We start from the raw sequence: 15,537 nt of genomic DNA, 5'->3' as shown, positions 1-15,537 counted from the left end.
TTGTAAAGGGCTTTAAGAAGTTTAGTGCTTCGGAAGAATGACTTCAACCACATGGGCTGGAGAATGAACTGGAGAGAAGGAAGGAGAATGTGAATATGCAAAGTAAGAGGAAAAACATTGTTAATCTACCAAGAGGTGGTAGAGATTTAGGGTGGGGAACAATGTTGGAGATGGAGACAAATGGAACATTTCAATGTTTTATCTTGACAACAGAGACAAAAGAGTCAAGGCAGGAAATGTGGCTGTAGTCCAGTTTTTTTGTGCGAACATCTGTAGAACTGAAGATAACTTTTATTTAGATATAGCATAATGTCCAGGTTCATGTCTGTCTTAAAATAAAATACCAGAGTCTGAGGACTTTACAAAGCGATTTTTGTCAGTACAGTAGAAATTGAACTAATATATCAACTATCCACTATCACCTTCAAATTGTGTATACTGGTCCCATCCCTTAGTATTTCATAATGGCATGAGATATCAACATGCGTTTCAGAGAAGACAAACCATATTCAATTGTAACTGCTTAAATATTCCACTGTCTGGAGTTTGTGTCTTGGGTGACTCATGTTTCTTTCAAGGAGGATGTGACTACAGATTTGACAGTTGATGCTTCTGTGATTATGTTCTAGTCAGCAGAGATGGAAGGGACCTTTTGATGATCAATATAGCTCTCAATAAGCTGACTTTGAGATAAATCAAAGGGTAGAGGGTTCTTGAATGGGCCAGACTAAGTCTGATAAACTGCATCAATGAAGTTCTTAATTTTCCTGGAAGGTATGTCCAGGAGCAGTTAAGCCAAGCAGAGAAATGGCAGTGGACACTGAGATCTTAGAAGTGTTCCCAGGTAATGGCTAACAAGAAAGTGGGATCCCTGGACTCAGTCTGATGGTTGGCTATTCAGTATCTTTATCTGTATTGGTCAGGTACTGGTGGAATGGAAGAGCTGGGGAGGGACTGAAGGAACTGAAGGGGATTGCAACCCCATAAGAACAAAAATATCAACTAACTGGGCCACCCAGATTTACCAGAGACTGAACCACCAACCAAAGAGTATACATGTAGGGAGCTTGGATTCAAGATACATATGTAGCAGAGGATGGCCTTATCTGATATCAATGGGAGGGAAGGGGGGATTGATGCCCCACCATAGGGGGATGCTAGAGGATTGAGGAGCGAGTGGGTGAATGAGTGCAGGGGCACCCTCATAGAGGAAAAGGGTAGGGGTTGAGGGGAATGGGATGGGGGTATTGGTGGAAGGGTAACCAGGAGGAAGAAGGATATCACTTGAAATAGAAATGAATAAAATGGTTAATAAAGATTGTTAAAAAATGGGAGTTTCAATCTCACAATGATAGGGAACTAAATTCTTCAGTCAGTGAAAGGTCACATAGGACTGTGACCAACCTGACACCTCTCTTCATCCTGGTGATTCAGACTCAGACTCCTGACACAAACAGTGAAATAATGACATTACATTGCTGTACTATGATACCTGTTGAAAATTGTTATGTAGTAATAGAGAAGGGAATGCAAAGAATGCCTGTCTCTTTTGGTCTCCAGAAACCAGTTTATATCACAGTTTTGTTGCTTTTGCCTTAAATATGTGGTTCTGAGTGGCTATCAAATCATCAGTGCCTTCTATCATTTGAAAGGAAGTATCCCATGTTTATGTGTGGTTATTACAGTTATTATTTAGTCACTGGGTTTTTTTGAGTAAATTTTTAAAATTTTTCTTGAAAATTATCCATTTTAGTTTTTTCATTTCCATATGATCTAATACATATGCAGTTTGAGTTAAAATAATTTTCATAAATGTATAATATTCTCTATTCTTTTTATTCTCAATGTTATGGTATATTTTTGTATGTGCCTATTTGTGTGTGTATGTGTATGTGTTTAGATGTTTGATGAAGCCAGAGATCAACTCAGGTGTTGTTCTTCAGGTTCTGTCCACTCTGTTATTTTGAGACAGTATCTCTCTCTGGCCTGGAGCACGTCAAATGAGCTAGCCGGAATGAGCTCCAGGGATCTTGCTGTCTCTGTGTCCTCAGCACTGGTGTGACAAATGTGTACTTCACTTGATGTCTGAATATTTTCACATGAGTTTTAGGGGGTCTATATCAGATCTTTGCGCTTGAAATATGCGCTAGTCCCTTGTTTTGGGTAACAATTGAATAACTAGAGCCAGTGGAAACCAGAAGGGAATCAGGTTCCCTGCAACTGGAAATACAGATCACTGTGCACGGCCATGTGCACACTGTGTATTGAACCTGGATCGTCTGGAAGAGCAGCCATCTCTCCAGTCTCATCATATATTGATAAAATGATAAAAAGAGACAAAATAATAAAAATGTAGGAATGTAAAAATAATAGTTTATCATGCTTGTTTTTAAACATTGGTTTTAATTTTACTTGTTTTTCTAGAGTTATAGTTTTATGTTTTTATTATCATTACATTATTTGTAGTTTTGAGATACAATTGATTCTTAGTATTTTGAATTTCCCTTATAAATAAAATCTCAATAGTACTTTCTGAAGCCCACAATGGCCCACATGGTATTTCCTTTCTAGGGCCTCCTTCACTTGTATTCTGAACCCAGCAGGTGTGGTCTCCAAGTGCCACAGCATATTTATTTCACTTACTCTGCCATAAAATTTGACACTTTTTTTTCTAGCAAGTCACTTAAGCACACCTAGTGCAGCCATTGGTGATGGTGCCAACTGTGAAGACAGCCGCATTCCAAAATGCTTCAGAGTCTAGTGCTCTGGCAACCACAAAACCTCATGGCCCTCTTCCTAGCCCTAATTAGGAGAGAGTAATTTTCTTTATCTACTCCTCTGCCTTCAAGTGAAGTTTGTCCCTAGAGCCAAACTAACCTCTTAGGAAAATGTTCATATAGTTTTTGATGTAGTGTAGGCATAAGTTGCAGGCTAAGTGGCAGAAACAAAACGCTTCTTCTCTGTCTTCCTGTGTCTCTTCAGTCTCTCAGCCCTTACCAGTTTCTTCTGCATTTCCACGAATACAGCAGGTGCTATAGTGACCGAGGCTGGGCAGGCTGGCACTAGACTTCCTGGATAGAAACTTTCATTTACCACTTGCTACGTTCATAGTCTTAGCCAAATGATTTTACTTTTTCCTTCTGTGCATTGATTTCTTTTCTAATGTTTGAGGGAGAGTTTTTTGTGTTGAGGGAAGGGGTTCATATAAAGTTAGTAATACAAACAACTTTGAGTTATATTTGGTATTTTCAGTTCCTCAGTAAACATAAACAGCTACTATCATATGCCTTGTATTACCTAATGTCTCTAATGGCTGTGATCAGGTCATAGTTTTAGATTCATGAATTATTTTAGAGTTTCTTCATAGAAGGTAAACATTCCTTTCACATTAAAGAGCTCATGAAGTGTAGATGTTTTGATTCATATGTAAAATTATTAATAAAACAAAAGACTTTAAAAATTCACATGAAGTTTAAATAGCACATGCTTCTGATAATAGATAGCTTTTATCTTTTCAATTTCCAGGCAATGGATTCCTTTTAGAATTTGTTTCAGACAGGTCAGAAGAAGTAGCTATTTCTCACAGTCAGACTGACCAGTAACTGGAAAAGACACCAAAAAGGCAAAGAGACTTAAAACTTAAAGGGCAGAACATAAAACACACATCGAGCTGATAAGAACAGAAACAAAAAGGTGTTTAAACTAAAGATAAAATGAAATGTTAAGAGTTCTGGGCTCCAGCCGCATGAAGGCATAGGGCTTTAGTTCTTGATGGGCAGTCTGACAAGAGAGTAAATGAAGTCCCAGAAATCTGGGCTCTCTGCCAAAAGGGATTTAAGACTGCAGACTTCTGATTCGGCACTGCAGTGTTGGGAGGAAGAACACAGTTGTCCATGTGTGTGCTTCAAGAGGCCAGCCACAGTCCACTGTCCCACTCTGAGATGGGGGATGAAGTATACAAAGACTTTTCTGAATTTGTCCAGGACTGCATTTGATCCTCGTATCATATGACCATGGCAAAATGTCCTAAATTATCTGTGCCTCAGTTTCCAATTAACAGAAGAGAAATTTCATTATTATAAGGCATGACCTGAGGAGGGAAAGCATTATTCATTAAATGTGGGATGTCTATAGTGTGTAAGATTTTCAAAGGCCCTTTCAGATGCTAGAGGCATAAGATAATTTTTTCTCTTCACGTTCTATATTGAAAAAAAATGGAATATTGAAATTGAGAGTAATTTTAAGACTATAATTATAAAAGTCATTTCAATCTTTTTAAATGCCAAAATTATAGAATGTGGAATGTGGCTACATTTTGATAATTATGATATCATGGGGAGCTTCCAAAATTAATACACTTAGGAAGAAGAGTCTGCATAATAGGAGGGTTTTGGAACACATTAGGTACTGAATTAGTGCTAATTCCTTTTAACTGTCTTTTATCAACCTGGAAATCATTTGAAATCTGGAAAGAAGTACAAAACCATAGCTAGAGAGATGGCTTTACTAGACATCGTGCTTATCATGTAAGCATGGGGACCTGAATATAGATCCATACATAAAATCCTGGGTATGGTGATGTGTTCCTTTAATCTTGTAACTGGAGAGAGAGAAAGGCAGATTCCTAAAGTTTTCTGGCTAGCCAGCCCAACCAAATCATTGAGCTCTGATAAGTAAGGGGCAGAACTATATATTCAGTATATGCAACACCTACCTCTGGCTTCTGCATGTATGCATAGACATGCAGGTGCACACATACACCACACACATAAATAAATAATTAAATTAATTAACTAATCAATTAAAGTGGAAATACAAAGTCAAATCCTGTAAGATGTTGTCAAGTGGTCAATGTAACATTGAGTACATAAAAATATGTGGACTGATTAAAATTATTTTCATGTTAGTATATTTTAAATTTTACTATATGCTTAGCATGTGCCAAGAACTGTTCTAAACTTTGAAGTTTGTCAAAGCACAGAGTAGTAACGCAAAGACTTAAATAAAGTGGTTTTGACTTTAGATCCTAAGTTTACTCATTAAATATCATCACTTTTCTTGGTGAGAAGTTATTTATTTATTAATTTGACCAATATAGTTTCAAGATAATTGCACCTCTGTTTATGGAATGGCATATATATCCATTTAATAACTTTTATTAACTTTATTCTTTGATAATTTCATGCATACCTACAGTGCATTCTGATCACTCTTACCTTATACATTCTTCATTTTCATTCTCCTGGCCCTTTGGGCATCCCTCCTGTCCTGCCCTGTACCTGATCTTTCCCCTTGTTTTGTCCTCCTCCCTCCACACTCACACCCAGTTTCTTCCCTTGCTCTGCCTCCCCTGACTATTTTGTTTCCCTTCTAAGTGGGTTTCAGGTATCCACACTTGGGTCTTCCTCCTTGTTAAGCTTCCTACAATATTCTTTTAATTTTTATTGGATATTTTATTTATTTATATTTCAAATATTATCCCCTTTCCTGGTTTTCCCTCCACAAACCCCCTCCTCCTGCTTCTATGATGGCGCTTACTCCAAAACACCCCACTCTCACCTCACCATCCTTGCAAAGTCATTGAGCCTTCACAAGACCAAGGACCTCTCTTTTCATTGATGCTAGATAAGTCTATTTTCTGCTTTATTTCTCTCCTACCTCTCATATCATTCTCTCTTCCCTACATATCCTCGTTCCTCATTCATATCCCACTAAGCTTAATCAAGGTTGCCTGTGTGACTAAGAATTTAGAGCTACTGGGTGGGCTCATCAGTGGTTATGTAACCAAAAAACAATGATGGTTTATTCTCATTTCGATAATCCATTAGTAGCCAACAGCACAACAGGGAGAGCAAGGCCATCCTCAATAAAGATTGACTATTGACAATCTCAGTCTTGTACTGGCTGAGAGCATACACATATAGATGCTGTGAGATCATGATTGTAAACATTGTGCTTTGTCCCAAAGATAGTATTTTGCCCTTCTTCCTATTTGTGGGCTATTAAAATCTTTCCCTTCTGTCTTCTTCAATGATCCCCAAGACTTGGAAGGGGAGGTATAAATGTTTTATTTAAGGGTGAGCATTCAGCTTGCATGTATTCTCGGGAGGCTGACCAGCCATGAATTTTTTGCTTTCATTCCCATTTATTGCAAAGAAAAATTTCTCTAATTAAGGCTGACAGTAGCATTTGTCTGGGTAGAAACACACACACACACACACACACACACACACACACACACACACACACATTTGATGCAATGTAAACTTAGCTAGACAACAACAGTAAATTACTCCCTATAGTCCAATACTCCCTCAGCCATGGAGTTTTATGGTACTAAATGTAAATTGCCTTCTGTAAATCCAAGAAGAGAGTAATGGTCACTACCATAAGAGTCGTGCCACCCCTGTGACTGTAGTTACATATTGCCTGGAAAGTTGATATTATAGTTTATAGGATTCAGATAAGTGTAAGATCAGTGACTATTTTTCTCTCATACCAGCATATACCATATAGCATATGCAATGTACATAGCATATAGCACTTTCTGGTATCACAAAAGCAAACTAGTCAGAAGACAGCTTCTAGCTCAGTTCCAGCTTGAATTCTCTACAACTTATACAAAAGTATGTAGTGTTTCATCAACAGGGTCTTATCAGTTAATTCTTATAGTCAACTGAGAAGAATAGAAAGAGTCTATATTGTTTTGGAGGTCTAAGGGGGGTTACTGAACAATTCTTAATGAGGTATATGTCATGTGGTTTACACAGTGGTAGCTTTCTGTGACTCTGTGCCTTAATCATCCCCCTATGCTGGTCCACAAACATTCTACACTCTGCTATTGCCCATGCTGTTAAAGCCAGTAAATTCATAGTATTTACCACCCCCCAATTGATTTTCTTAATACCTACACTTTACTAGCTCCACTTTCTGAAAGTGCCCCTCCTGTGATGGTCTCTTCTTAGTTCTCTGGCTTCTGTAGGTACTTCAAGTTGAATATAGAGTCAGAAGCTCAAAACTAGAATCTACACATTGTGGAGGATTTGCAGCATTTGCCTCCCTGCTCCTAAATTAATCTACTCAGAGAAAGGTTTTGCTGCAATTTTATATACATTAAATTACTTTTGGATATAAGATATAAGGATTATAATATAGAAATAGATATGCACTAGCTTAGTTGTGGAGGAAGGCATCTTTTCCGTTTTGAACTAAAGAAGAAATAAAATAGCCTGACCAATTACTTAAAAATTGTCTTCACAATTGTTACAACACATAGGTAGCAGGCCACAGGCAGGATTTGGATTGTAAGAAGGTAGCACACAGGGATAAAATTGGAGTAGTTTCTTTTATTTTCAAGAATGCAAAGCTCACATAAACATCCCAACTTCATATACTCTCTTGTCACAGACATATATTTTGTAAGTCTTATCTGAAAGAATACATAATGGAATAGAACCTAATAATAGTACATATATGTTACTTATTGACTTTATTATGGACAGTTTTGGAGCAAAGGTAAATTATTAAATTTCAGTAATAAACATGTGTCCTCGCAGAAAGAACTTGTGGCTTATACAGGAACTGAAATGTCACAGAGGGTTCCAGTTGCTAGATCATGGTTTAGGTAAGATTTTGCTGAGCATTGAGAAGTAAATCTTCCTTTTATGTTGCAGTTTTATGAGAGCATTCGAGGAGGGTGTAGAGGTAGAAATGAAATGAATACAAAGGCACAAACATACTTAAACCAACAACAAAACCACTCAGGGGAAAAGAAATTATTTTTTTTTACAAATAGAATATGGGCTCTCTGTAAAACAGAGAAAACTCACTGAACATCTTGAAGATATTTTGCATACGTTTCAATTTATTTATGTTGCTTAGCCAGGATCTAGGGATCTGGCTAGATTTCCTGAAAAATTTATAAAAGTTTACTATCTTAAACTACAAAGCATTCCCATCAAAGGTACATTCAGTAAGCCACCACTAATTTCTTTGCTGACTCGTATAGTACTTAATTAGGGAACTTCTGCGTGTTTGTTCCCGTTCCTCTTAAAGCTGTTTGTATTACTTAAAAATTCTATGCCTATAAATTTATCCTAAGAAAATTATCAGGGGTGAGTGTAAATATCTTTCAGTAAGAATTATTATACTAGAGGAATTTATAATAAGGAATATCTAAAAACGCCACTTGCTTATCAATGGGTGATTTATTGCTTAGCCTCAATATTTTGGTGATATTGTACCACACAGGTGTGTAAGCTGGAGCTCACAGGAAGAAGATACAGGGAGAAAATGTTTCAGTGCTAATCCTCTTTGCAGGGCACATTTCCAGGGTAGCCGCTGTAAGACAAAAGAGAAACAAGACAAAGGAGGGGGATAAGAAAACGCAGCAATGTTGATGTTGCTGCCTTATCTCCTGTTTCCCTTCAGGCTCCTTGTACCAGAAAGGCTGTGACTTGGAACATAGCATCTGAGGAAATACTTGAGAAAGAATTGATCTCTAAGCCCCAACCTCTCCACTATCCACTCTCCTGGTCAGAATAGGACAACTATTTTACTATTGGGGAGAGTTAATCCCACACACTTCCCCATTGTATTCCTGACTGTTCTAAGGGCAATGGAAGCCAATGCACTGTGTAATATCCAGAGCTGTATAGGCTTGGTGGCTGGCAACTTAGCATGTATTTACTTACTAATACAGGTAACTGGGAAATTTATCTGGAGACATGGGAACTAACAGTACTTAAATACATGTCCACTGAAACAGATGTAGAAACAAAATTAAGAAGGAACTATCATTGACGTGTTCAGGAATGATGGTGAGACAGAGGTTTTTATTAATTACTTTTGTATTGTTGAGACAGAATACTGGACGGAAAATGACCAAAGGATGACGACATTTAATTTGAATTACAATTCCCGAAGTTTAGTACATCACAGTGTCCTTCACATGTCAGTGAGTCAGGAGTACAGAAAAGGGAATGTTAACATTCCATGTTTTCGCTTTTTATTGACCCCAGCCCATGAGATGGTACCCACATTTGGGGAGAGTCTTCCCTTCCCAGTGGATCTTTTCTGGGATCACCCTCACAGGCAAACTCAGAGGTTTGCTGCAACCATCTCCAAGGGAGTTGTAAATCCAGTCAAGTTGATGTGACACAACACAAGCAAAAACGTGTGTGCAGTTTGATTCTGTTTTTATAACTATGCATGCATGTACAAGAGAAAGAATCGAATACTAAAAAGACACGGAACAAAACCTCATTATGCAATTATCTTTAGAAGATGGATTTACAACTGACCTTTGAAGCCTTTATTTCAATAGGGTTTTCTGTTCTTTTCAAGGCTTTTATGTTGAACATGAATTACTTTTTTTTTTTTGCTACAAAACAAACCGTAGATGGGAGCAGAGACTTTTATGTAGGGCAGTTCAATGTGCAATGTTAGTTATAACAATGAGAAAATAAAATGCTATTCATAGACACAAAAATGAAAACCCAGCAATTGAATAGGAGCTTTGATGGTGAGGGGAGTTATGACGGCAGAATAGAACTAGACAGTACTTGTCCCTTCACAGAAATGTCAATGCAAAGAGCTATCTATAAGTGAAACTATCTTCATAAGGGCTAGGTAAAGGAACTGAGAAGTTACATTATTTGATGTAGCATTGAAATAAAGAAATATGGAAGGGCAATGTAGCACTGCCCTTGTAACATCTTTTCTAGCCCATGCAGCACATCTCCAGATATAAACAGCTTTGGACAAGGAGAGAGAAGTGAGTATTGACTTTGCCTTGGACTTTTCAACTAGTCTTCACTACTGACTATCATCAGCAAGACCCTCATAGCCCCACACTTCATGCTGGTACCTATAGACACAGGTTCTAGGCTGCCCTACTCCAGGTTAGATCCCAAGCCATTAGCTCTAGACCTAATATTTAATTTCTAGATTTACATCAATATCCAAGGCTTCAGGTTTCCCTTGGTACAAGATTGACTCTATCAGCCTTTATATTCTGGTCTCTCCTCAATACTACGCTATCTCCTATAACCCTAGTATCAGGCATATATATATATATATATATATATATATATATATATATATATATATATATATAACTTTAGATATATGCTGCATGTCCACCTACCACCAGGGTCTTTCAGAGGGACCTGAAGTCCTGCATTAATGTGCATTGTTGACATGGGTACCACCACTGTTAAGGATCCCCAAGCTTCAGATCCATGGAAATAACAAAACTTTCCTGTAGTCAGGCTCAAAGGAAATGCAGAGCCTTTCTTAGGTGTAGGTGTTGATCAGTGGTTGATCTTCAGCTGAAACCAGGGTGTGCAGAAAGTATCAAGTGAAGCTTCCTCCTCTTGGATATTTGCCATGGTAACTGCTACACATACCTCCTATCCAGATTAGCTAACCTCTTTGCTTATACTATAAAGAATGAGCACAACTTTTCTGTACTTGTGTCTGTGTTCGTTCACTGTCACCTCAATTTCTTAGCCATGGATGTCACTGTGTTGTCTCTTGAAGGCCCTGCCATTAGGGTTACTTCTCACACTAACACAGAACCCTTGGTCTCTAGTACTGGGTCTACATCTACAAAAGGTGTTGATTTATTTAACACCAAGTTGATTCCTAAAGCCCCACATACCAATAAACCCAGAATTTAGTTCTATTCTAGTAGATTCCTGAGGATGGTCTGATCCTTGTTCCAGGTCTAGGCTGTCTTTTGGTATTCATGTTTTAGAGGGGTCTAATGTTCCTATAACCAGGCCAACCATTGTGAATATAGCCTTTAACCTAGAACCTGCACACAGGTCTCCACACATACATCAGCTCATACAGACTCCCAAGTAGGACCCATTGATCAATGACACAGACAGAATTACCCTCGGAGAGACTGGCTGCTGCCTTGATCCCATGGACTCAGGATATACATAGGTCTCTGTTGTGTGATATAGACTTTTCCTGGAGAGAGATAGCACACACACCAAACACACACACACACACACACACACACACACACACACACACACACACACACACACACCTATTCATTCCAGAAAGGTAGCCCAAACAGACCAACACAAGGACTTCATGGCTGGGCAATGTGGTGAACCAATAAGATTTTTACCAAGGTTACTAATGGGAATGGGTGAGGAATTTACTTACAAGGAGCAGGGATGACTCCAAAGCAGCTGTATCACCAGAAAACCTACCCCAACCAACTTCTGAAGACCTGCAACCTGGGGCTCTCTAAAGCTTGCAGGCAACTGGACTATACAAATGTCCCTTCACATTTTGATGATCAGCATTCCACAACAGCAACTGTTATGTTTCTTTTTATACTGTGGGATAGAGGACCTCAGGAACCTTCAACTTTCTATTCTTTCCAACAGTTAACATTTGTTTACCTCCTGAAGCTTATAATACCCCAACTACTCAACACACACACACACAAATACACACACACACATACACACACACACACACACACACACACACACACACACACACACACACACACCCTTCCTAGAGCAATAATTTCAGTTTGGCAAGAGGGAATGTTGCAATTGAGAGAAAAAATGCCACACAAATAGTCCCAAAAGACACAAATTCGGGACCTGTTCCCATGGACCTAGGATTTAGAACTGTTTCAGCAAATAAGCCCCAGGCTTGTCCCCGCATTAGGTAAACCACAAAAATCCAAGTTCCAGGCCTATCCACTTGTTCCAGGTTGAACACATGTGCTGTCATGTGCATTTCCATGTGTGTCTTCCAGCTGTCTGGTGTCAAACCGGTCTGTCCTTTCCCAGAAAAGCTGGTGTGTAGAGGTTGACAAAGTAAGTCTCAATGGAACAGAAAGAAGGAATAATGAACTCAGGAATGGCATTGAAACTATAGTAACAGTAGAAAAGAACAAAAGAGTCAAGACTTGCTTTTTATGTTAGAGGGTGTGATTTGACAAACCTGTAGCTAAATAAAGACAGAAGAGCAAAGAGTCAGATCAATAAAAGCTGAAACGAGAGAAGAAACACTGTAGTTGGTACCAAAAAACCACAAAGGATTATAAGAGATTACTATGAGAATAACATGCAAACAAATTGGATAACCTAGAGGACATGAATAAATTCCCAGACATATATAACTTGCAGGAACTGAATTATGAAGAAATTGAAATCTGAACAGATATATTATGAGTAAGAAGATTGAATCTATAACAAAAAATTTCCCGTTGAAGAAAATTCTAGCATCCAGTGGTCTCAACTCCTGAATTTTAGCAAGCATTTCAAGAACTAATACCAACTCTCAAAGCCTTCCAAATACTAAAGAAGAAGATATGGATATATTTTTGAACTTATTTCGGGAGGACATAATTTCTCTAATAGTAAAGTCAGAGAAAGACATTTCAAGAAAATAAATTACAGACCAATCTCCTTAATAAACATGTGTGTGAGAGTCCTCAACAATATACCCGCAAGCTGAATTCAACAGCACATTGAAAGGATCATGTGCTGCAATCAGGTGGAATTTACCCTAGGGATTGAAGGATGACTTAGCATACATAAAACTATAGCAGCACATTGACAGAATGAAGGAAAAAATATGGTCTCCTTAGTAGACTATATTGGATAAAATATAACATCCTTTCTTGATAAACCTCTCAATATATTTGTTATAAAGGAGAAAGATTTAATCCATTCAACTGTTTATGGCACACATCATACCCATAAGAGTAAAAGCTGTTCTAAGATCTGTAATGGAGATAGTCGCAGATTCCAGCTAATTCTGTTCATTGTTGCTCTAGAATTTCTAGACAAAACTTTTAGGCAAGAGGGAGCAATGGAAGGCAACCAGATTGGAAAGGAAAAGTTAAGTTGTCTCTCTTCATATGCAGCAACTTAGATATGGCATCCTGAGGATTCAGAAGAAAATTGTCAGAGATGATAAATGCATAAAGTTGCAAGATGCAAAATGTATGTACAAAATCCAGTGGCATTTCTGTATATTTAAAAACAAATTATCTGAAAGAGAACTAAAAAATTACCATTTGCAATAACTGAAAAACATCCCAATGGCTTATGCTTTAAGAACAACAATCAACAAATGGGACCTCATAAAATTGCAATGCTTATTATGTAAGGCAAAGGACACTGTCAATAGGACAAAATGGCAACCAACAGATTGGGAAAAGATCTTCACCAATCCTACATCTGATAGAATGCTACTATCTAATATATATACAAAGAACTCAAGAAGTTAGACACCAGAGAATAAATAGTGCCATTAATAATGGGGTACAGAGCTAAACAAAGAATTCTCAACTGAGGGATACTGAAAATGTGGTACATTTACACAATGGAGTACTACTTAGCTATCAAAAACAATGACTACATGAAATTCTTAGTCAAATGGAAGGAACTGAGTGAGGTAACCCAGCCACAAAAGAACACACATGGTATGCACTCACTGATAAGTGGATATTAGCTCCCAAACTCGGAATACCCAAGAAACAATTCATAGGCCATATGAAGCTCAAGAAGAAAGAAGACCAAAATGTGGGATGCTTCATTTGTTCTTAGAAGGGAGAACAAAATACTCATGGGAGGAAATACAGGGACAAAGAGTGTAGCAGGGACTGAAGAAAAGGTTATATGGGACTGTCCCACCTGGGGATCCATCCCATATGTAGCCACCAAACCTAGTCACTATTGCCAATGCCAAGAAATGCTTGCTGACAAGAGCCAGATATGAGTGTCTCCTGAGAGGCTCTGCCAGAGCACTACTGATACAGATGAGGATGGTTGAAGCTAACCATTGGACTGAACAAGTAGGCATCAATGGAGGAGTTAGAGAAAAGACTGAAGATGCTGAAGTGGTTTGCAACCCCATAGGAAGAACAACAATATCAACCAACCAGAACCCCTGTTGCTCCCAGGGACTAAACCACCAACCAAAGAGTACATATATGGGGCTTCAACCACATATGTAGCAGAGGATGGCATTGTCCAGCATCAATAGGAAGAAAAGCTCTTGGTCTTGTGAAGGCTTGTTTTCCCAGCGTAGGGGAATGCCAGCGCATTGATGGGGAATGGGTGGGTGTGAGTGGAAGCATTCCCATAGAAGCAGGGGGAGGGGATACGGGAGAGGGGGAAAGGGATAACATTTGAAATGTAAATATGTCAAATATCCAAGAAAAGTAAAATTTAAAAGAAGATAAAAAGAAAAGAAAACAAAAGAAAAGCTTTGCAATAAATTGAACAAGGAAAAGATCTGTATAGTGAAGCTATAAGACATTTTAAAAGAAATCAAAGATAACACAAATCAATGAAAGATATTCCACCCTTATGGATTGACAGAATTCATTTTGTTAAAATGCTTGTACTACCTAAGAAGAGCTGCCATGTCAATGACTATTGTTCAGCAGAAATAGAAAATACAATCTCTAAATTCATATGGTGCTAGCAACCATCAGGAGCAGCCGAAGCAATCTGAGTCAAAAGAATAAAACTGAAGGTACCTCATTTCAAAGTACACTACAGAGTGCTGGTGAGAGAATGTGGGCGGGCGTGCTGCCTGAAACCAAGGCAGCTAAAGTGAAAACAAGAAACTAGCACATCAAATGAAAGCCTGGCCTGTGTGGCTCATAAAATCGAAGACACAGCCTGTTCAGTGAGGTATTAAATGATGTATTTGCAAAATTTAAAATACATTTTAAAAAACCAACCCCTTTTATTATTATTTTAATTTGAAAAGGACAAAATGTCCTAGTTTGTCTTTTGTTGCTCTAATAAAAACATCATAACCAAAGCCAAGGAAGGAAGGAAGGAACGAAGGAAGGAACAAAGGAAGGAAGGAAGGAAGGAAGGAAGGAAGGAAGGAAGGAAGGAAGGAAGACTTTATTATTTTACATTCTACCATGAAGAGCAGTGAGGGCAGAAAGTCAAGGCAGGAACTTCAAAGCAATAGCTGAGGTAGACACTATAGAGGGACTTACTGGCTTGCTTTGCATAGATTCCTCAGCCTGCTTTCGTATAAGAATTAGGTCTCCATGCCTAGCATGACATTGCCCACAATGGCCTGGACCCTACTATGTCAATCATTAATACACTAGAAACTTACCTACAGGCAACCTGATGGAGACTTTTTTTTTTCAAATGAGATTCTTCTCAGATGACTCTAGTTGGTGTCATGTTGACAAAAAAACCCAAAAAACCAAAAACCAAACTGGGACAATATCTGAATAGAACTTTCTAATAATAGAACTTTCTAAAACTACTTACACACACACACACACACACACACACACACACACACACACACACACACACACTCAGTAAGTACTATCACTTAGTTCCAAGCCTAGTGACTTGTGGCCAAGTCCTGCAAGTTGTCCTCAGGTCTCTATATGCACGTCATGGCATGTGCACACAAGCACACATAAACACACACACAGCGACACATGCACACATGCATGTGCACACTCACAGTATATACATATAAAGATATTTGAAGATACATAAA

General features: G+C 38.3%; 1 protein-coding gene across 1 annotated transcript in view; it reads left to right on the top strand.

Moving 5' to 3' along the window:
• LOC134486296 (uncharacterized) overlaps nt 1-14,005 on the top strand; it is a 29,770-nt gene extending 15,765 nt beyond the window's left edge. The window contains exons 4-7 of the mRNA XM_063285197.1: nt 1,901-2,056; nt 8,431-8,534; nt 11,795-11,855; nt 13,706-14,005. Coding sequence (XP_063141267.1) covers nt 1,901-2,056; nt 8,431-8,534; nt 11,795-11,855; nt 13,706-14,005 — 621 coding nt within the window. The remainder of the gene's footprint in view (nt 1-1,900; nt 2,057-8,430; nt 8,535-11,794; nt 11,856-13,705) is intronic.
• Nucleotides 14,006-15,537: the final 1,532 nt, after the last annotated feature.

The sequence above is a fragment of the Rattus norvegicus genome, chromosome 3 (assembly GCF_036323735.1).
Source record: "Rattus norvegicus strain BN/NHsdMcwi chromosome 3, GRCr8, whole genome shotgun sequence".
Lineage (NCBI taxonomy): Eukaryota > Metazoa > Chordata > Mammalia > Rodentia > Muridae > Rattus > Rattus norvegicus.
The sequence above is the reverse complement of the archived record's forward strand: the minus strand, read 5'-3'. Positions and strand labels throughout refer to the sequence as shown.